The sequence below is a fragment of the Danio rerio genome, chromosome 5 (assembly GCF_052040795.2).
Source record: "Danio rerio strain M-AB ecotype USA chromosome 5, GRCz13ab, whole genome shotgun sequence".
NCBI classification, from domain to species: Eukaryota; Metazoa; Chordata; class Actinopteri; order Cypriniformes; family Danionidae; genus Danio; species Danio rerio.
In genome coordinates, this window is record NC_141025.1 from 18,849,479 (window position 1) to 18,870,742 (window position 21,264).

General features: G+C 34.6%; 2 protein-coding genes across 4 annotated transcripts in view; one reads left to right on the plus strand and one right to left on the minus strand.

Moving 5' to 3' along the window:
* zdhhc8b (zDHHC palmitoyltransferase 8b) overlaps positions 1-89 on the minus strand; it is a 135,196-nt gene extending 135,107 nt beyond the window's left edge. Inside the window, exon 1 of the mRNA XM_087251382.1 lies at positions 1-89. The gene's annotated coding sequence lies outside the window, so the exon portion shown is untranslated.
* ascc2 (activating signal cointegrator 1 complex subunit 2) overlaps positions 39-21,264 on the plus strand; it is a 23,706-nt gene continuing 2,480 nt past the window's right edge. Inside the window, exons 1-18 of one of the 3 annotated variants that reach the window (XR_015489986.1) lie at positions 39-118; positions 2,801-2,916; positions 3,016-3,174; positions 5,227-5,400; positions 7,314-7,443; positions 7,588-7,655; positions 7,754-7,867; positions 7,987-8,099; positions 11,740-11,811; positions 11,890-11,994; positions 12,086-12,154; positions 13,557-13,631; positions 13,892-14,126; positions 15,151-15,347; positions 17,502-17,621; positions 17,858-18,094; positions 20,512-20,596; positions 20,763-21,256. Coding sequence is in view for 2 of the 3 variants with exons in the window: in XM_087251475.1 (XP_087107601.1) it covers positions 2,830-2,916; positions 3,016-3,174; positions 5,227-5,400; positions 7,314-7,443; positions 7,588-7,655; positions 7,754-7,867; positions 7,987-8,099; positions 11,740-11,811; positions 11,890-11,994; positions 12,086-12,154; positions 13,557-13,631; positions 13,892-14,126; positions 15,151-15,347; positions 17,502-17,621; positions 17,858-18,094; positions 20,512-20,596; positions 20,763-20,857 (2,135 nt within the window). In the remaining variant the exon portion in view is untranslated. 3 annotated transcript variants of the gene reach the window in all.

Genomic DNA, 21,264 nt, shown 5'->3' on the forward strand with positions numbered 1-21,264 from the left:
CATTTCGAGGCTTTTATTTTGAAATCTGGCCAGCATGAGAACACCGGATATCCACGCAGAGAGATGCTATGCTTTATGCTGAAGCTGTTAAACATCTGTTGAAAGATTCAGTGAAAAGGTGACATTTTTAATAACTTGATTATTCATCTGAATTATTTTATACCGTTTTGTGAAACGGACAAATCTATTTGATATGTAAAAGCTAAGTTAGATGGCTAACTTTTACCTTAACTTACTTTCTCTCTGCCACATTTTCAGTACCAGTCAACACAATTATACTGTAACGTTACTTACTTATCATTCATATTACTTAAATATGTTGCTATTGATGAAAAGTGATGTTATTTGCGGCTGTTGCCTTTGATAAAAATGCTGAGCTCACTGACACGAGCAGCATTAGCCACCGTCGCTAATACTGTAGTCAGTCAGTCATGTGTAACAAATCTAAGTTAAAACAAACTAAAACTAATCATGGCTCCACCATGACAAATTGTGTTTATGCTGTTGTCAACTTTCTCACTGCTTGTGAATCTCTGACGCATTATTTGCGTCAACTGTCAACGATTCCCTCAATAGAATAGCAAATCTGCCAATCATAATATACACAGCTGAAAATAATCTGAATAAATAAGGCCTACGAGTAAACATAAACCAACTCTAATGACATCAATTAGCCCATGTACATTATGAAGTACAGTATGAAAAGTCTTATTTAGAGGCACTGTTATCAAAGGTAAACGAGCAACATTGTTATAAAACTAAGGAAAGACGTGTTAAAACCATAGGCTGTAGGTTAAAACCGCTTTGGGTCATAGGTCTTTTTAAATATTTTGAGGGATTGGTATGGCAAATGTTGCCTGTAGATATTAAAAGCATGGCAAAAGGCATTAGCTTCAGTTTAAATTAAACCAAAATAGTGTTTTGGGTGATTTTGCAATGTGTTTTAATGGTTATTTGTGATTGTATTTGTGTTTATTTTGTTATTATTTAAGCAATTTCAGCATTATGGACGTGGCATTTACTGTAAAAACTCAAAACATAAATTTACAGAGAAAGCATATGTTAACATTAAATAAAAAAAAAAACTGTTTATATTTTTCAAAACAACCAACCACAGAGTTATGGGATTAGAAAAATATCAGTCTGTAAAAATGTATTTGATTTTAAATGAGAAAAATAAACATGCTTTATGGATGTGTTGAAGTTAGCAAGTTTAAAGTAGGGCTGGGCCCATAAATGATATTGTTTTTACTCTGTATTGACCTAAGAGCCAATCACACAGCAGAAACGTGCAACAATTAAAAAAAGTGTGTTGATATTAGAGATGTATTGAATTTGCAGCCACTGAAAATTTATTGGCAGAAAATATGCTATGCCGTTTAATGGATCCTCTAAGTTTTGTGACTTCAGTCATTGTTGGGAAGCATTAATAACTTATATCAAAATATATACTGATATCATTCAATATGGAAAATAATTATCAAGATTGAATTTGCCATTATCGCCCAGCCCTAGTTTCATAGAGAAAGTTTATGTTAACAATATATTGAAAAATCTGTTTATATTTTTCAAAACAACTAACCACAGAGTTATGGGATCAGAAAAATATCAATCTGTGAACATTTTTAGATTTTAAATGAGAAAAATAAACACGCGTTATGGATGTGAAGAAAAAAGTTAGCAAGTTTACAGTAAACAATGTACATTGTAGAAATTCTGTGAATTAAACTGCACAACCCAAAAGAAACGACTCTAATCAAAACGATAAGAGTCGGCTCACTATAGAACAAAAATGATTGATTTTATTTGATTGTACAGTTTTTGCATGGATGAGGTTTGTTATAGATGTGATGTCTTTTCGTTTTGGACGTGACAGGTGAAACTGGCACTTGTGTGACTTTGCTAAATCAAATATAATTGTTTGAAAACATTGACATAAACATTTTTGAGTAGTTTTTAAGTACTGCTTACACTAAAATGTAGAAACGGTTTCGCTATTTTAGTTTAATAGTTTTTTTTTTTTTTTTGACTTTTTTCATGGCAAGGTTGACATTTGCATGGCATTGCTCATTTATAATTCACAGTTGTACCTGTTACAGGGAGAAGCTAATTTAACAGGGCTAAAGTTGTTTTTTTTTATTCGCACATTCAGACTTTCTCCCTAATAATATAATTTCAGATTGTATTCCGGTCACACTTTATTTGCATGGTCTGTTTGTTGAATTAAAGTTACTTTTTAACTAATTCTCATTGGATTTTAAGATGGTTAGGGTTAGTGTAAGTTGACATGTACTTGCAAAGTTTCTTAAAGTCAGTTAAATGTCTGTTGAAGGAGCAGTATCAGCAAATATTAAGCAGACAGTGTACTACTAAAACTCAAATGGACCATCAAAATAAGATGTTATCTGTATTCCTTGTAAACTCTAAATAGTGAAATCATATAAGCAGCCAATGACTCTCAAGTACAACATTGTTCACAGTCAATTAAACAGTGCTAATGTTGTTTTAGGGTCTACTGTAAATGACAGAATATTCAAAGTACCATGGTAAACAATTAAGGGAGCAAGTTGTCACTGAACGAATGTGCGAATATAAAGCAAACTTTACCACAATCTTAATCTGTACTTTATATCAAAGATCGTTATAGAAACAAGTTTTGTTTTTAAAAAATTATTGTGCATATTCTTGATGAATTGAATGTATTCACTTTTGCGTCAAATAAAATGAAGAAGCAAAACAAGTACATGAAGTAAATGAGTAGGATTAACAATCTTTATTTTTATTGGCCATTTTCTTCAAGGCAGTTCTGTTCCAAGCTGAGCAGGTGAAATGGCGTGTGCAAAAGTGCCTTTAGATGAGCTGCATGTGACTGAGCACTTTGGACCTCAAGGCAAAGAACGCACTTTACCAGCGCTGGTGAGTGAATATTTTGCAGAGTAATAATCTCAAGTACACCTGAAGCATTGTTACAGTGCTTTTTTTCCTGTATGACTGATAATGCTGTTGTCTCCTCAGCACCCTGACCGCAAAGAAGAGAGATGTTTTTTACCCTTTAAACCCCCACCTGAAGATGGCACACCTGCACTGGTCGAGGAGTTCCTGGAACATGCTCAGTTTATCTCAGAGGATCTGGACTGGCTGCTGGCATTGCCTCACGACAAGTTCTGGTGTCAGGTTAGCATCTCTAAAATGCAAAGTTGCTTTATTAAAAAAATGCTATGACCATGCAAGAGGAGGTCAAATAAATCAATAAATACAGTGCCTATAGAAAATCTTCATAGTCCTTTAAAACAATTACTTTATTTGTGATAGAGCCTGAAATTAAATCACTTGTCCAGCCTTTGAAATGTTTTGTAGTCTTATCTAACCTGTTCTTTTCTACAACTTTAACCCAAAGGTTAAGCATGATGATCACAGGGCATGATGATTTTCTATAAGCACTGTAAATAATGAATGAATTCATTATTATTGTGTATATCCTTGACGAGTTGAGTGTATTCGCTGCTTTTTAAAGGCAGTGAACTGACTCTGCCTTCAAATAGTGTCTTTACTGGCAGAAAATTATGATTATTTAGGTAAACTTGGTGTTATGTTTGTAAATTCTGAGAATTGCATTCAATAAAATAGGAAAAAACAAAAAAGGCTAATGCAGTTCAATTATCACAACGTACAATATATTTGTAACTATAACTTAGCGTTTTAAAACAGCTGATAAACACGCTTATCTCTATGGAAATTTGTGACGTCATCGTTTATATGAAGAACCCTCTGTTTGAACATTTTAATCATTTTTTAAGATATACATTACCTGACAAAAGACTTGTCGCCTTTCCAAGTTTTAGGAACAACTAATAATAACTTGACTTCTAGTTGATCATTTGGTATCAGAAGTGGCTTATATGAAAGGCAAAGGTCACTAGATTATACTTCTTTTACCCGAATAAAATATGATCATGCCTTGATTTTTTTAGTATGTAACTAGGACAGTAATGTCTGACTTTGCTTAGACTAAAGTCTCATCACTTAACTGAAATAATGTGCAGTATTGAAGCTAAAGTCATGGTGCTGTGGAAAAAATAATATTGTGTATGATTCCCCTGAGCTTGGACTACTGTATCCATACATCTCTGCAATGACTCAAATAACGGATTAATAAAGTCATCTGGAATGGAAAAGAAAGTGTTCTTGCTGGAGTCCCAGAGTTAATCAGGATTCTTTAGATTCATCTTCAATGCCTCCTCTTCATGTTTATATCTGGTGGCTGGGCTGGCCAATCCTGGAGCAATTTGACCTTCTTGGCTTTTAGGAACTTTGATGTGAAGGCTGAAGTATGAGGAGGAGTGCTATCCTGCTGAAGAGTTTACCCTCTCCTGTGGTTTGTAATGTAATGGGCAGCACAAATGTCTTGATACCTCAGATTGTTGATGTTGCCATCCACTCTGCAGATCTCTCACATGCCCCCATACTGAATGTAACCCCAAACCATGATTTTTCCTTCACCAAACTTGACTTTTTCTCTTTGAGAATCTTGGGTCCATGCTGGTTCCAGTAGGTCTTCTGCAGTATTTGTGATGATTGGGATGCAGTTTAACAGATGATTCATCTAAAAAAATTGACCGTCTGCCACTTTTCCAAATGATCAACTAGAAGTCAAGTTGTTATTTGTTGCTCTTTCAACTGGGATTGACGACAAGACTTTTGTCAGGTAGTGTAGTTAAAACATATATAGTGATCAATAGAAACATCTAATTTGAATGCATAATGTGAGTAAAACTATACATTATAGCTGTAGTTGACTAAAAAGAAGCAGCTATTCATTTTTGAACAAAGTGACAACTTGTGATACGCTCCCTATATGTTTTACCATGCTACTTTGAATAGTTGGTCTGAAATTTGATGCAAGTATGACTTCAAGACAACATTTATTTGACTGTGAACAACGATGAGCTTGTTGGTTTGCAAACAATACTTTTCTGAAATTGTATTAAGAAAGTGAAATGCTGAATGTGCAGATATAAAACCAACTTAACTTATTAATCCCCAACAATATGCTTGTGTTAATGAAGCACTCAAATTATGTATTTAAAAAAAAGATCAAATCATTTTAATTCTATATATTTTTTGATAAATTAACACATCTGTTGCAAATGAAAATTGTAGTTTTGTTGAGGAGGATCATTTTTGGAGGGCAGGCAGCTGTCAAATAGTTTCTTTTTGTGCCTTTAGGTAGTGTTTGACGAGTCGTTACAGGGGTGTTTGGACTCTTATTTGAGACACGCTCCCCGTGGTTTGGACCCGTCTGGACTCTCGTCCAGTCCAGCAGTGGCAGACATGCAGAGGAACATTCACCGCTCCATGTTCATGGTCTTCCTCAGGATGGCTACACACAAAGAGTCCAAGGTAAACATGATTTTATAAATGTGTATGTTTTTACATGAAATATATCCTGTAACTAGAAAATGTTTTTATACAAGTCAGTGGCACATTAATAAAATTACAATTTTATATAAACACTAATATTGTCAATTGTTTGTATAATTTACAGATTGTATAAATAAACAGATTCCTGTATATCTATGTTTTAGGATACTATTTATTAGCTTGAATACAATTATTTTGATTAAATGTGAATGTTTAATGTAAAATCTGAATTTTCTGCAACACAATACCAGACTTAGTGTCTCATGAGATGCTCTAATATCCTAAATTGGTGTTTAGGAAACTTTTTTTATCATCAATATTGAAAACTGTTGTGCTGATTAATAACTAACAGAAATTCACTGATGAGTAAAACATTTAAAGAAAAAAAAACAGCATTTATTTAAATTAGAATTATTTCGTAACATTAGATTCTCAATTTAAAGGAGCTTATTATTCCCTGTTTTACAAGATATAAAATAAATCACTGATGTCCCTAGAGTGTGTATGTCATATATTAAGTTTCATATTAAGTTTATAATAAGTTTCAGCTCAAAATACCCCATAAATAATATTTTATAACTCTTTGAAACTGCCACTTTTAGGCTTTGATCCTATTTTTGCCATTTTGTTGACTGTCGATTAAATTCAAATGAGTCTTTGTTACAAATGTCTATAGCCCCTTTCACACATACAGACCTTTCCGGAAAATTACCGGCAATTTTCCGGAAAGGTTGTATGTGTGAACAGGTCCTTTTTGAAAATACCGGTAAATTCGTTCTGGCTATTTTCCGGAAAGAGAAGTTGTAACATTACCGGCAATTTGCCGGAATGCTGCGCTGTGTGAACGCAGAAGGAAGATTTCCGGAATAAGCTCGTGCACGTCTAGAACGTGCTGACGTAAGACTTCTGCTTTAGCCAATCACAACAGTCAGACGCATTTACGTCCGCGCGGTTTGTGAGAATAAAAGCCTTTGAATATTTTTCCAGACACATTTAGCTGCTAGAAGTTAGTCAGATCACGTTTATATGTTCTTCTTAATGCCAACTGTGCAAATAATCATCGATAAGATGCTTATGATAAGCCGTTGTTTGTTTACCTTCAAGCTTTGCGTGTGCCCATGAAACAGCCTGTGAGCGTCAGCACACGCACATATTATGAACATCTCGACATGCGAATATGATCCAGTGAAAGTTGTTTACAATATTGATCATCCACAGAGTTTGTAATTTAGTCAAATGTTTACAAATACAAGCGCAGCCGTTTAAAGCTCATTTGTGGTGAATGATGTCAGAATTTACCGGTATTTTGGAATGGATGTGTGAATGCTCTTTTCCGGAAAATTTCCGTAACGTCCTCGCCTGTGTGAACAGCGCTTTTTTCAATATACCGGTAAAGTCGTTCCGGAAATTTTCCGGATATTTACCGGTATCACTGTGTGAAAGGGGCTCATGTGTCAGCATAGTGGCAGATTCAAAAACAAGACTAGCATCCTATGCTAATGAGGAAGAGATTGTCACTGATGGATAGGACTTTCCCACCTCTGATGACATGTGCAAGGGGAGAATGTCAATTAAAAGTGTTTTAACAGACTGTTTTTTATGAAGTGTGATTATAAAAGAATAAAAAATCTAAATTTTTACCATTAGAAGCTGATTATATTCACAGACTGTTGCCACACAACTGTGTTTTAACCTCTTTTAAAAGTGATTTTTAATAAGAGGTCCCCTTAAATGTATTCTTGTTAAATAAAGTTATTAATTCTTTATAAAATAATCTTACTTAGCCAAAAATTGGAAAGGTAGTGTAAATGTGTGCTGGTAGTTTTATATTAAGTTACAATAAATGTATATTGATCCTGATTTAAAAAACACTGCTCTGTTGTCTTCCTTAGGAGCACTTCATTACCCCTGCAGTGTTTGCAGAGATTATTTACAACAACTATTTGTTTGACATTCCCAAAATTCTGGATCTGTGTGTTCTGTACGGAAAAGGAAATTCCCAACTGCTACATAAAATGATCGGTACACAAAATCTGTTAATATCACAGTACATTTAAAAAAACAACAACAGAGAAATACATAAATACCTTATTATTCTTTTTAAATAACTCATATTTATTACAGTGTTTACATATTTAAAACTTATCATTTCAATTTTTGCCCCAGACAACATTTTTACGCAACAGCCCAGTTATTATGGAGACCTAAATGAGACTATACCCTCCATCATCCAGGTACTTTATGAGATCATGTTACGTAATCAACTACTCTCATTGACTTAATTGTTTACAAGTCGTCTGAACTTCCGGAAATCTCTGCATGTGCTTTCTAGGTGTTTGATATAATATTACAGAAGTGTGGTATTCAGTCAGAGGACACAGGAGCCGGTCAGCCCCTAAAACTCAATGCTAACAGATGCCTAACTGCCATGACCATGCCAGAGGAGGTAAAAAATAATTATAATAAAAAGTAATTATACACACATTAACTGACTCTGCCATCAGTGTCTTTTCTGGCAGATTAATATGCTTATAATTAAATATGCATCACTTTTATGTCTCTTAGGAGCTTGCAGACTTGGTTTCTTACATGTGTGATACCTGCACTACTATCCATTCTTTCCTGGACATCTTCCCTGAGGCTTGTTCTACTTTCAAACAGCACAACTTTCTTAACAGGTGACAAATACACATCCACATCCTGGTATTAAGATGCCTATTGTCCATTAAATGATAAATGGGCGATGCTGAATATAGATGTGAACATGATTGAAAATTAAATGAAATTTTTATTATATTTAGTTTATTATTATTAATTTATTTTTTTAATCTGTCCCATTTTGAACACTTGCAAAAGTAGACAATAACCTAACTGATTCAATTGCTTTCATAGTAAAAAAAAAAAAAAACATTTAGAATAAGTGGGTCTTGAGCTTGACTTTAAAAAGTGGCAATATATTTATAGTTGTCTAAGCTTATTTATATTGAGCACTGACACTTATCTCTGTTTTTATGTATTGCTGTATTTTATTGATATTTCTTGTATTGCTTTTTTTTTGCATTGTTTGCTTTTTAGTTGTGTTGTATAATTAGTTTTTACTGGTGTAAAGCACTCTGGTCAACCTTGATTGTAAAAAGAGCCCGGTTTTTCAACAGGTTCAATGCGGATAAAATTCGTCCAGATTTAGTAATCCATTTTTTCCTTTCTGTGATCACGTAACCCAGCTTACTTTTTGAGCCAGTTTTTCAAAGCAACATTGGATTGGATCAATCTGATCTGTATAGGAACTTTTCAGGATCACTAAATTTGGATAACTAGTACTCAAACAGAATAGGAAATCAGAATGTAGAACCTTAGATATGTAAAGAGCAACAAGTAGAATAGCCAGTGTGGCTTTATTTTTATCTGAAATAAAAACACACACATTAAAAAAAAAAATAACTAAAAACGATAAAAACCCCACCCCGTCATCTTCCAGCAGTCCGCTCATCTGAGACCTACAACACAAACACTGTACATTGAGGATATTTATAACAAGTTTCAAATATAGATGTATTGAATTAAAAAAAAAGAATTAATGTCAAAAACTCCACAATAATTTTAGACTTCCTCATCTGTTGTGGAGAGACCAGCTTGTCTGAGCGTAGCCTTTAGGAGGCGGATCTCCATTCTGGCCTTGGTTTGCTGCAGTTTGGTCAGAGTCTGTTCTGCACTTTCAGTCTCTTTTTGCAATTGTTGAAAGTGATTTCAAAAATCAGTGATTGCCATTCTTTGCCTTTTTTCGGTTATTCTGTAATCATTGCATGCATCACTAATAAATATTCTAAAAAGTAAAATATTTTTCATTGTGATGAATATATATCAATTAGTGACAGAATAAAATGTATTGTTTTTGGTAAATTTTGAAAGCTGTTCGGGCGATTATTTTATGAGGCCAAACTCTTCTTACTTTGATGTACCATAAAGCCTACCTAATCACTGTAGCCTGATGGATGAACAAATACAATTAAAACCGTATCAATAAATATGATATTTTTTGTAACATACTGCATGATCCAAATATAGTATTGTTTGATATATTTTTAAAGTTTTAATTACATTTTGGGTATGAAATCCACGCTGAATCCACCCTTCTGATAGGATCAGTTTAATCCAGATTTTTTGTCTAAATCTTAAAAAAAGGGCTGAAAAACCCAAACTAAAGGTTTGACCCAGATCAAAACCAAGATTGGATTACATGATCTAATTTAATTACGTAATCCATTTTTTTCTTTTGAAAAACCCATTTTCAAGATTTGATTCAATCCCTTATCCAAAATCCTGGTGGATTACTTTTGAAAAACTAGGCCCAAGTGCTATATAAATAAACGTTGATTGATATATTAGGAGTGCAACGATATAGACTTCTCGTGGTTCTGTCATGTGAAATTGTCTCCTACTTTAGTGCTGATGGGACATTTACTTGCTGTGTTTCAGCGTATGGACATGCAGTTTACAGAGTAATTAAAGAAATGGGGTACTTGCAAAATACATATGCATATTGAACCGTGAAGGCCAAATCAAACAGTTCAATATTATACAGAGTATTGCGGCATCCCTAATATGTCATGATATAGTACCTTTTCTGTAAATTCAGTCAATTAATAGTTTTAGTTTGGATTTAGAAATATAAAAATTACAATTACTGAAATATAAAACACTTTTCAGAAACTAATGATTACAGGTTCAGCATAAAATATTGCCAAATAAAAAACAAAATGTAAAAATTGTAGTCAGAATGCTGTCAGTCTAACGCAATCTCATGCCAGTTTGTAACTCTGATTTAGTGGTTAATTTGAATTAATTTATATCACCTTATTCATAAAATGAGGGTTGGGGTTAGGCGTGTGGTATGGGGACACGTCTTCTTTTAAAAATGTTATGTTTTCAAACAAATTAAGTCATATGAATTAACCACTTTTCTGACAATATGTAAAATAGTCACGTTTCCTCATGAGATTAGGCTTGCTATTCACATTTCTGCTTGCATTCCCAATATGGCATGTAAAATTGCTGTCATCCAAATGATTACAAACTATTACTGTAAACAGTGTATATTGAATTTAAGCTTAATATGACATGACAGACTTTTTATTTTGTCCATACAATATATATATTTTCATATTACACAGGCCTAATGTAAAAGATTTGTTTACTCGTGCATCACAATGAGCATAATGAAATAAGAAAACCATCTTGACAAAATTAAGCCTTCGCAAGTTGGGCTGTGCAATATCATTATGGACAAAATAAAAAGTCTATCGTTTCATATTTTGCTCTCGTTTATGTCATGGTGGCTCAAAATACATTGTTTACTGTAATACTTTTTTTAAAATCATTTTTATGAGTGCAGTAAAAGTGTAATCATTAGTTTTTGAAAATAGTTTTATATATTAATGACATTTGTTTTATTTATCTACATTTTTGAATCAAACATTTGCCCTCAAATTCTAAATAAATAAAGTGAATATAATCATATTTAAATCAGTTTCTGAGCATATACGTTAAAATGTAAAAAAGAAGGAAGCCATACAGTTGGAGATAACAGAATGTAAAATTCTTGCATCTGATGTTGAATCTGGTTTAAATCTGTTTAATAATGAGAAATGGCAAACGGAATGGGATGAATGTAGAAACAACAAATTATATGAAATATATCCATCTGTAAATGAAAGAAATAATTACTATTTTGAAAATAAACATGATCAGGTTGCACCCACGAAATGCAGAATCTGCCACTCAAGACACATATTTATCGAAAGGAAATGAAAAAACTAATATTTTCGCAATAAAGCATTTTAATAGAATGTGTATTTTAAAATGATATTAGAGAACGTTTTTATTCAGGAAATGTTTAAAAGGTGTGTTCTGGAGGAATTTTAGAATATTTATTATTAATCAAACTAAAAGATTGTATATGACTCTTTTCAGTGTTGTTGTTATGTCTTTTGTATAATGAATGCTTATTAATATGTCGATATGCTTGAATGTTTTACATTGTAAATATTAATTATAGGTTTTTCCATGAATATAGCCAATGCTGCTGATATGAAATTAAAACATAAACAAAATAAATAAGTAAATAAACATTAAAAATAAATCTTTTTTTTTTTTTTTTTTTTTTATACATGTGGTCAATATATATAAACTATTAATTTATTTAATTTACAGAAAAAGTGTACTATATTGTGATGCATATTATTATAAATCATCCTTATCTTATTTATCTTACCTTATTTTAATGTTACAAAATATTGACCGGAGCCTTTCTGAATGTAGATTACCATCATTTTATGAGATGGCAGTTCCAGACCTGGAGAAAGCAGTGAAGAAGAGGAATTTCGATAAAAGGTTAGAATAGCAAACTTGACTTCTCTTTCTGATGAATTTGTACAGATTAAACCTTAAACTTGTTGCACTCTGTCTCAGTTTACAGGAGGACATGTGGAGACGAGTATCTTATTCTAGAAAGAAAATGGTGGAGATTGCTCACCTGCTGCTCCAGCACGCGTGTTTACAGCCCATACTGGAGGGGTACATGATTTTAGAGCTGATTAGACAGGCAAAGATTGGAGTGGATACCAGATATTCTTGTCTTAACACAAAGCGCTGATTATTTTCACAGCTCTGAAAATGTGGCATCCTTTGTAGAAGATCTTCTACAGAACTTCACAACTTTCCTTCAAGAGAAAAGGTAAATGATGTTTATGTGTTTTAATGGTTGTGTATCAGTATGTTAAAGGTGTGCAATGTTGCCAGACGTTGCTGACTTTTTCCAGGCCAAAAGCTGTCCAAAACCCGCCAAAACATACAAAAAACATACAAAAATGTATACTTTATTTACTTTTAGTTTATTTAAATCGAAATTAACCTAGATACTTTAACTGTTATAATTTTTAACAATTCAGCAACCAACACCAGCCGTTACAGAGTCACAACATAAGTGGATCACATCATAACACTGCCCCCTCTCACACACACAAACTGCACTAATGTTAGAGTATGTTTTACTTTGGAAATGGGGTATAAATTTGACCTATTTGGTGTTTACATTTTTTAGGAACATAATAAGGTGCTGCTTGTCAATCAGACAGTACTTCTATGTTTGTTCTTGATGTCAATGAATTATTTGATTTAATAACTTTATTAAAATGTTTTTTTTTATAAAATGTATTACTTAAAAAAAATAGAATATTAAATTAAACATTAAATAATTAAATGTATTGTTTAATTTTATTGAATTTATAAGTAAAGCATCAAAAATATTTTTTATATTAGCTGTCTTTCCAAATATTAACAAACAAACAAGCCAAATCACAAATGTGAAATAATAGGGTATATGCAGAGCTAGTGTTGTTCCCATACTAATAAACTTCCGGTGACCTGTAAATGTGAGTTTTTTTCTATTTTATGCGGTTCCTTTTACAGCATCGATGTTGTAATGTCATTAAAATACAATCAGTTAAACAGATTTTGGTATTTATTTAGTTGCTCAAGCGTAAAACGAGGACAAAAGCTGTTTACCCGCACTTGCCCGTCAGAATCGGCAGGCTAGCACAGAAGCTCCATTTAATATACTGCGGTAAAATAACTGATCATGTTATAAAGACATGGTGGGAAAATGTAATTTAATGCGGTGCTTTTTGTACAATCTGAGACCCACTTTATAACGGATATCACTCTGCCAGTGGAGATCGCAGATTTTTAAGGAAAACAGACCTTAAATGTGCCGATTTTGCAATGGCATTCAGTTCACCGGAAACGATTAACCCAGGCTACTGGCAAATTAAAAGTCCTATTAGCATGCTTCGGCATATACCCCATTGAATTATACTGCAGTTCAACAAATTAAAAAGTCATCGCTAAGTTACATTTTAGACACAACAATGTCTGTTATTTCATGTTTCGACCATATACTGTAAATAATTCCATACAAACAAGTCCAGAATATCTGTGCATCTCAGAGCTGCAGGATTTCATTCCTAAAGGATTGTTTTTAAACCAATTATTTGAGTCAGTGATCCAATGATCCTTTCATAAATACATTCACTTGCATTGTTGCTAAAACAACTGTTTGTCTGTTTGCTATCTATCAGATTCCTGGCTGATTATGATGAACAGTTCCCTTTAGCAGATGACATCAGTCTTCTTCAGCAGGCCTTTCCTCATTTGTATCCTTACTATTGGAGCACTGTATGCTGGTTTTGGAATAATAGGGAGAGCGTTCTGTCATTTTTAAGCTTCTACTTCATAATTGATGATCTCAGTAACTCCAGAAATAACCCGACGTGTAATTGTTTTCCTGCATACTTTAGAATTAACGACATGTACATTATTGCTCATTTCCTGCAGTACCAGTATCTAATAACTACCAAGTACAAAGTTTACTGTAGCAGCAGGATATAAAATTCTCCTTAATCTGCTCGCTCAGAGATGAGACCAGGACTTCTTACCTGTTGCAAGGTGTAGAGTCTGCCTGGGAGAGTGTGGGGAAGAAGAGAAGCTTCCCCTCTGTGATCTCCTCGTCCAATCACAGAGCAGGAGCCAAGAGCAAGACTGGCAGAGATTTAGCCGCTTCCCCGACAGAAGGAGCAGGAGTTTCAGGGGTCAGAGAAGAGTTAAGAGGAGCAGAAGCAGTGTCTTACACTCCCCGTAAGGGTGACAATGTGAGTTCATTAACTGGTAAAAAGTCTGTGACGGTGATGATAATAGTATTTTGACCACCATTTGGTAATTTTTATTAAAGTGTATAGTGTTTTAAAGTGCACCTTTTTTTGGAAATAGGCTGATTTTTACAACTCTCCTCTGGCCCGTTTCCACTAATGTGTGCAGTACAGTCTGGTACGGGTTGGTACGGGTCACCTTTATCAGGCTTGTGTTTCCACTGCCTAAATGGTACCAAGCGTTCAGCTGCGCATGTATCTCCGCCTTTTGGTATCCTTTTGCTGTGATAGGTACTCTTTGCAAAGTGTACCCAAAAACTGGCATGGTACAGTTTGCTTTGAGGTACTTTTGGACAGTGGAAACAGCCATAAAAGTGAACCAAACCATACCGTGCCATACAAAAGCAAGCTCCTGATTGGGTAATGCGGCGCTAATGTCCGCTGAATTTCAGATTTTCCAACTCGAGTGATTTGTGTGTCAAACACACAAAATGCTCAACTCGTGCCTCGTCATTCATGCGAATCGCATCATTCGTGCCACCTTATTTGCACAAATTGCACAGCAGGATGTCTATTTGTGTCTTTGCATTGACTTAACATTTGTAAATCACTCGCGCTTGACGCTTCATCCGCGTCTGGTGTGAACGCCACATAATACCTGCTGCAGCCATGGTAAAGTTTTTTGATTATTACTCCAGAATGCGAGTATAGTTCCTAGCCATATCATCATATTCATTTTCTGTCAGTCTTAGCACTTGATGTAACTTCAGAAGAGTCAAGCCTTTTCTATTTTTGAATTATTTGAGCGACATGCTAATTGTCTAATCTGATTCAACGATTTATGCTAAGCCAACCTAAAATTGCTTCTGCAGACAAGGAGATTGGTTGAATAAATTAATAAAAATGATAAAACGCAACTGTTTAACTCAAAGGGACTTGTAAAACTAGTCTATTTCCAAAAAAAAAAATGAAGTGTTCCTTTAAAAATTGCATTCCTCCTTTTGTTTTGTTTTTGTCTGGTATTTAGGGTGCAGTGTGCACCGTGAGTGCTGGAGAATTAGAATCTCTGCTGTCCCATATCCGAGACCTGCTTCCAGACTTGGGAGAGGGATTCATACTGGCATGTTTGGAAGAATATGGCTACAACTCCGAACTTGTCATTAACAACATCCTAGAAGATAAACTAGCTCCTTCTCTTGACAAACTAGACCGGGCAATGGCCAGGTAAAGTATAAGATACAACGATTTATAACACTTTAGAAGGGGATCACATTGGTTAGTGTTAGTCAATGCTTTAACTAAAATGTAACTAACAGTGAGCAGTTTGTTATTTATTAGTTTGTCTTACTGTTAATTCATTTTAATTGAATTAACATCATTTAAAAAAGTATTAAAGTTAATAAATCAATTATGAGAAAATGAAGGCTCTTAAAAGGTATTAAAAAGTCTTAATCGCAGTTTTATGAGGTCTTAAATTTTGTTTAAGCGTTGTCCAAAGTGTTTGACTCCAAAAGAGCATATGATATATTTATTTTTCTCCTAATAATAACAACGCCGTGCTCAATCCACTTGATTGGTTCGGGCCAGGACACTTCCAGCCTAGCTCCTTTGTCTATGTGATGTCACGTAATTTGTGACCATTGCGGTAAAGTGATGTGACACTCTCCATATGTAGCGAAACAGACGGTAAAATGGGAAAACGTATGTTTGCGTACTCCTGGTTGGAAAAAGATGGGTTTAAACAGTGGCTGAAGCCTGTCGCTGAAAACAACCACGTAATTTATTCTTTCAAGCTTTGTTTCCTTCGAGCTTATCTGAGTTCTGTTGGATGGTTGTGCTCCATTGATTTATTTAACTACAACTGTTTATTAACAACTGTTTAAAAGTTTGATACTGATTAGAACTTGTGACAAGGTCTTAAAATATTCTGAAAAGGTCTTTAAAAAGTCTTAAAAAGGTATTGAAATTACCTTTAGGATTCCTGCATATACCCTGTTTTAGCTCAGGCTCTGTAAAAATAGAGTGGAACAGTCAGGTTGCAGAAATAAAAACTCAATTTTCTTCATAGCGACTTTTTTTTTTTTTTTTTTTTTTTACATGTTTATGTCAGAAAAAATAAATTTTTATGTCAGATTTACATTTTTCTTTTTGTCAGATTTCTCTTATGCTATTTTGCTTTAATCAAGGTTTGTAATTTATTATTATACAGCCAAAAATCTAATTATTTAAATTAATTTATTAATTTATTACTTTTTCAAATATTTCCCAAGTTCTGTTAAACAGAGATTTTTTCAACACCTTTTTAATAATAAAAGCTGTTTTGTAACAGCTATAAATAATCAAGGCATACATTGAGTTGGAGGTCGCCTGGCAAACGCAACTCTTCATTTAGACATGAAATATCCTGCCATTCTTCCAAGAAAAAAATCATTTTTCAGCATTACTAATCAAACATCATGAACGAGTACAACATCAAGGGCGATGAATAACCGTGAGTGAACTTCAGTCCAACGGTATTTGGATTCTTGGATGCAGTAGTGCTGTTTCTTGTCACATATACAAATGCTTGAAGTGTAGGAAATTCAGAAGGTGTGTAGAAGAGCAGAAAATGGCTGATCTCCCTGAAGATCGTGTACAGCCAACTCCACCTTTACTCTTATGAGGGATGGATTGTTTTGGACCTTTTTATGTTACCGATGATTGAAGGAAACCCAAACATTATGGGTTGTTGTTGACCTGTATGTGTTCCAGAGCCATACACATTGAAATTCTTGATGCTCTGTCTACTGATGCATTTATTATTGCTCTCCACTCCGTAATAGCCACTCGTGGAACAGTTCGCCAAATTCGATGTGATCAGGGTACAAACTTTTTGGGGGCAAACAGAGTATTTATGAGCACATTGAAAACAAGGGATCAAAGGCAGATAAAGAAACAAGCATGAGAGTTGATAATGACCATCCCATCGGCAAGTCATATACGAGCTGTGTGGGAAAGACAGATTCGTACCGTAAGAAATGTTTTGACTTCTGTCCTTGACCAATCTCCTGGGGCACTTGACAGTACTTTCCGGCGAACTCTTTTGTATGAAGTTATGGCTAGGCTCACACGGAATCTACAAATCAGCAGATTTCCTCCAATTTTTAGCCTATCGAGTTAATTGTTTTACTTGTGTAAATTTAGATTCATTCAGCATTTAAATGACCCTCTAGGTCCAGAACTTCTTGCATCGAATCATATCTTGACGATGAAATCCACAATTGTGGAACCACCACCTGGAGAAATAAGACTTTCTGTTGAATAAAAATTTATTAGGAAATAAGGTTTCTTTAGGGTTTAATTCATGTCTTCTTATTGGCTCTTAATGTTGTCCTACAGGCCTGTGAAGAATGAGCTTCCCCCTGTTTTGAGCACTAGATCAAACGTGTTTGATGATGATGAGTTTGACGTGTTCAACCGAGACCGTCTAGACATGAGTCGCATCTGGAAAGGCCGGAGGTAAATTCTGTTCCAACCCATCCTGCTTAATGAAACATTACCCATTCTGCCCTGCAGTGTGATATTAGTCATATTACTTAAAAAGCTACCACAGAATATTCATGCACATCCACTTGGTCAGGAGAAAAATAACATCTGACAAGTACAGCGTAAACAGAAATCAGGGCATTATAAAATATGCAACTGGAAACGATGTTTGTGCAAGCAAGAAACTGAAAAATCTCTGTGTACTTCAGACAGGGGGAGAGTGTTCGCGCTACGCTCGATGACAAGCAGCACATAGAAGAGCAGAGAGCCAGATATCAAGCCTACCAGACCGTGGTGGATGAGATTCCCATAGCGAATAACCCTTCTGGAGACCAGGATAATGCTTTCGGCCTGGATGATTATGACGATGATTATGATGACACGTACGATGCCAACCAAATAGGAGCCAATGATCTGGATGAAGAGGATGAATTATTGAACCGCAGGTATATGAGCAGTTACACAGAGTTCTTTTCTACTTCCTGTTTGCATTTACAATTATGGATATCTAGGGGAACATGACCTGCACCAAACATCTTCCCTAAGTTAGAATCAGTAGCGTTTATATCAAAAGTGACATCTTAAGGGCTCTCTGCAGCTGTTTGCTATAATTAAAGCACACTAGCTTAACTAACAAACACTTTTAGGACTTAATGGTATTATAGATACATAATGTTATATTTTCCCAAATTTGTGTCTTCAATCTGTTTAAGACGCATGTAAGGGCCGACGATTGGCTGTTGGATTTTGTCGGTTAGCATTGGTCTGGCTAGTTGGTTAGGTTTGTTCCACACGTCGCCTCTCGTCAGATTAACGTTGGAGCTCATTGGCCCTATTCAGCCTATAGACCATTTTGAGGGATGTAAACAAAAACAATGGTTCTAACGTTTTTCCTGTTTTACATTTTTCATTTCTATAGCTTTCGAGAACTCAAAAAGGCCCGCATATTGATGAATAATGTTATAATAGCTGTTTTATCATATACTGTTCATGAGCCAATGACATGACCAGATTGAAATTGTCTAAATAATCAGCGTCACCTGAAGTGAGAGTGAGAGCTCTGACTGATTATTCAGCAACAAATCAGAGCACGAGTGTGACATAGTGAAGTGTCACAGCACGTAAACAATTCATGTCAAGAAGGAACACAAAGACACCAGCTGTAAATTAGCTCTATTTCTCATATATTTGCAAACGATATGGATTATTAGATTATCAGACAAATTGCAGGAGCGAATCCCTCAGTGTTGACTGACAATTAGTGTGATAATGGTAGTAAATGCTGCATTGTTTACACTTTGCACCGGTTCGTTGGAAGTTCCGGTTGCCCATGGTCAACAAGAAAACAGACTACTTTCATCCACGGGTTCGGAAGGACATGTCCTTCCATGCAGATGCAGAATGCATTTGTTCGTTTTAGTCACCTACTGTCTGTTTGGTGTGTTCACGGACAGCTTTTTGGTGCAGACGGAACCAGACGCGGTGTCAACACGGTTATGATTCACTGGCGCTAGTTGTTTGGCATTCACTTGGTGTGTAGTGGCCTTAAAGCAACCAGTCAGTTTGTGTCAAATATAACCAAAAAGAAAAAAGCTTTCACCACACAATGTGCTTTGTTTGCTAGTTTGTGTTTCTTGCGCCAATAGTCTTGGGGACTGTTTCATAAAAGTTGTTTAGAAAAGCAAGGATTAAAGTCAAAAACCTGACTTGAATGAGCCGATCTAAACATCCACACTTAAATTAGTTCCATAACAGCAAGTTGAAGATCAGCGATCTAACTAATTTGAGTTCAGTTTAAATAATCTAGATAACTGTTTGTGGACGTTATTGTCGTGAAACCCTGAAGGTCGAGCATAGCTGCATCGATTATTTTGTATGTTACCATGACAACTACAGTGAATAAAAGAGCTCTGAAATGAGACACAGCTATGTTTATAGCGAGTGAGCAGCGTTTGTTTTTAAGAGTTCAAACGTATAATAATTTAAACATAACAGTCAAAAACTACGGCTTGCCACAAAGCAAGAGAGAAGGCTGACAGGAAATTCGGGTTTTTTTTTAAATATAGGCCATTATTTAGGCCTATTAACGTTAAATTAAATATTTGTCACAATACATTGAAATTGTATATACATTATATTATTTAGTACCAAAGCAAAATTTGGAACTAATATAACAAAGCATAAACTCAGATCACAGAAAAAGAATCAACAGAAAAAAAAAATCGAATTTAGTTGAAATGTTGTAGCTTTTTTTTGTCTGCAATAACTTATTTAAATTTAAATGTTACATTCTGTTCTTAAATATGTTTAGTTTATATATCTTTACTATTAAATGACTATAAATCTTTAATAATTTTTAAGAGGATAAGTAAATTTAAATGGCATCAAAATATGGCTGGTGAATGTTAACATTACTTTGATTAAGCCTGAACTTAAGACTTAGCCTGAGAGTTAGCCTGCCTCGGAGCGGGCTGGTTTTCCAGCATAAGTTGCCAGAGTAACTGAACTATCGTAAATTTGATTTATGAAACCAAATCTGCCTTTAATAAACTTGACTTACCAAAATAAGCCTGGCTTTTTTTCTAAGCTTGGTTTATGGAACAGACCCCAAGGCATGATGTTTGAGCTTAGATTATATTTTAATATTTTTTATTTTGTTCTAATACTATGATGATGACTAATATAGTCATATTTTTACTAAAATGTAATAAAAGCACAGTGACTTTTTTTTTTTTTTTTTTACAAATCAGTTTGTATTGCTGTCCCATGTTATTGGAAAAATCCTCATGCCTTGGAAAGCTAATTTATATTATAATTATTTTTCAAGGACTCTCAAGCTAACACCTGTGTATTCTTCTTTTAGGCCGTTTACTATCCCACAAGTTCTCAGAACAGGCAAACAGGTTCAGGAGTTTGATGACGACGAGGAGGAAGATGAAGAGGACAAGGTTTGAATCAGTGATCAGACACTTTATCTGTTATAGAACCATAATGAATTTTTGAGTGATCAATGGAGCAGTTAATCACTAACTTATTCTGAAGACTGATTAACTTTGCACAGAATGCACTTTTTCATTCATTGGCAATGATCTTGACCTGTGTCATTTTGATCAGAATGAGGCTGTGAAGAAGGATCACTTCATCCAGGACCCAGCTGTCCTTCGAGAGAGAGCCGAGGCCAGGAGAGCTGCTATGCAAAGCAGGAAAGGGTAAGTTGGAGAATACAGCGTGTCTGGAATATTAGACAAATATAAGCCCGGTTTCCACTTTCCTTAAATTGATTTCACTCTCTACATCTTGCTTTCTAAAAATCTTCAGACATAGACAGACCTGATAAAGGTAGACTCAAGTCCAACCTGACAGCAATTATTTTCTAAACCTGACTGGACCTGAAAAATAAACTTGAATTAAATCTATAATAAATCATAGATTCACTGGTGTTGTCTGCAACACTATTTATCTTATTTCCATCAATCAATTTCTGTACACAAAAAAGTGAAGAGCCACCTATATTTTTTTTTATCAAACAGGTTGACAATTTGTGCGAAGTTTAAAAAATTACAAATGAATAGCATCAATTCACTATTTTACATCAATAAATTGTACATGTAAAAAC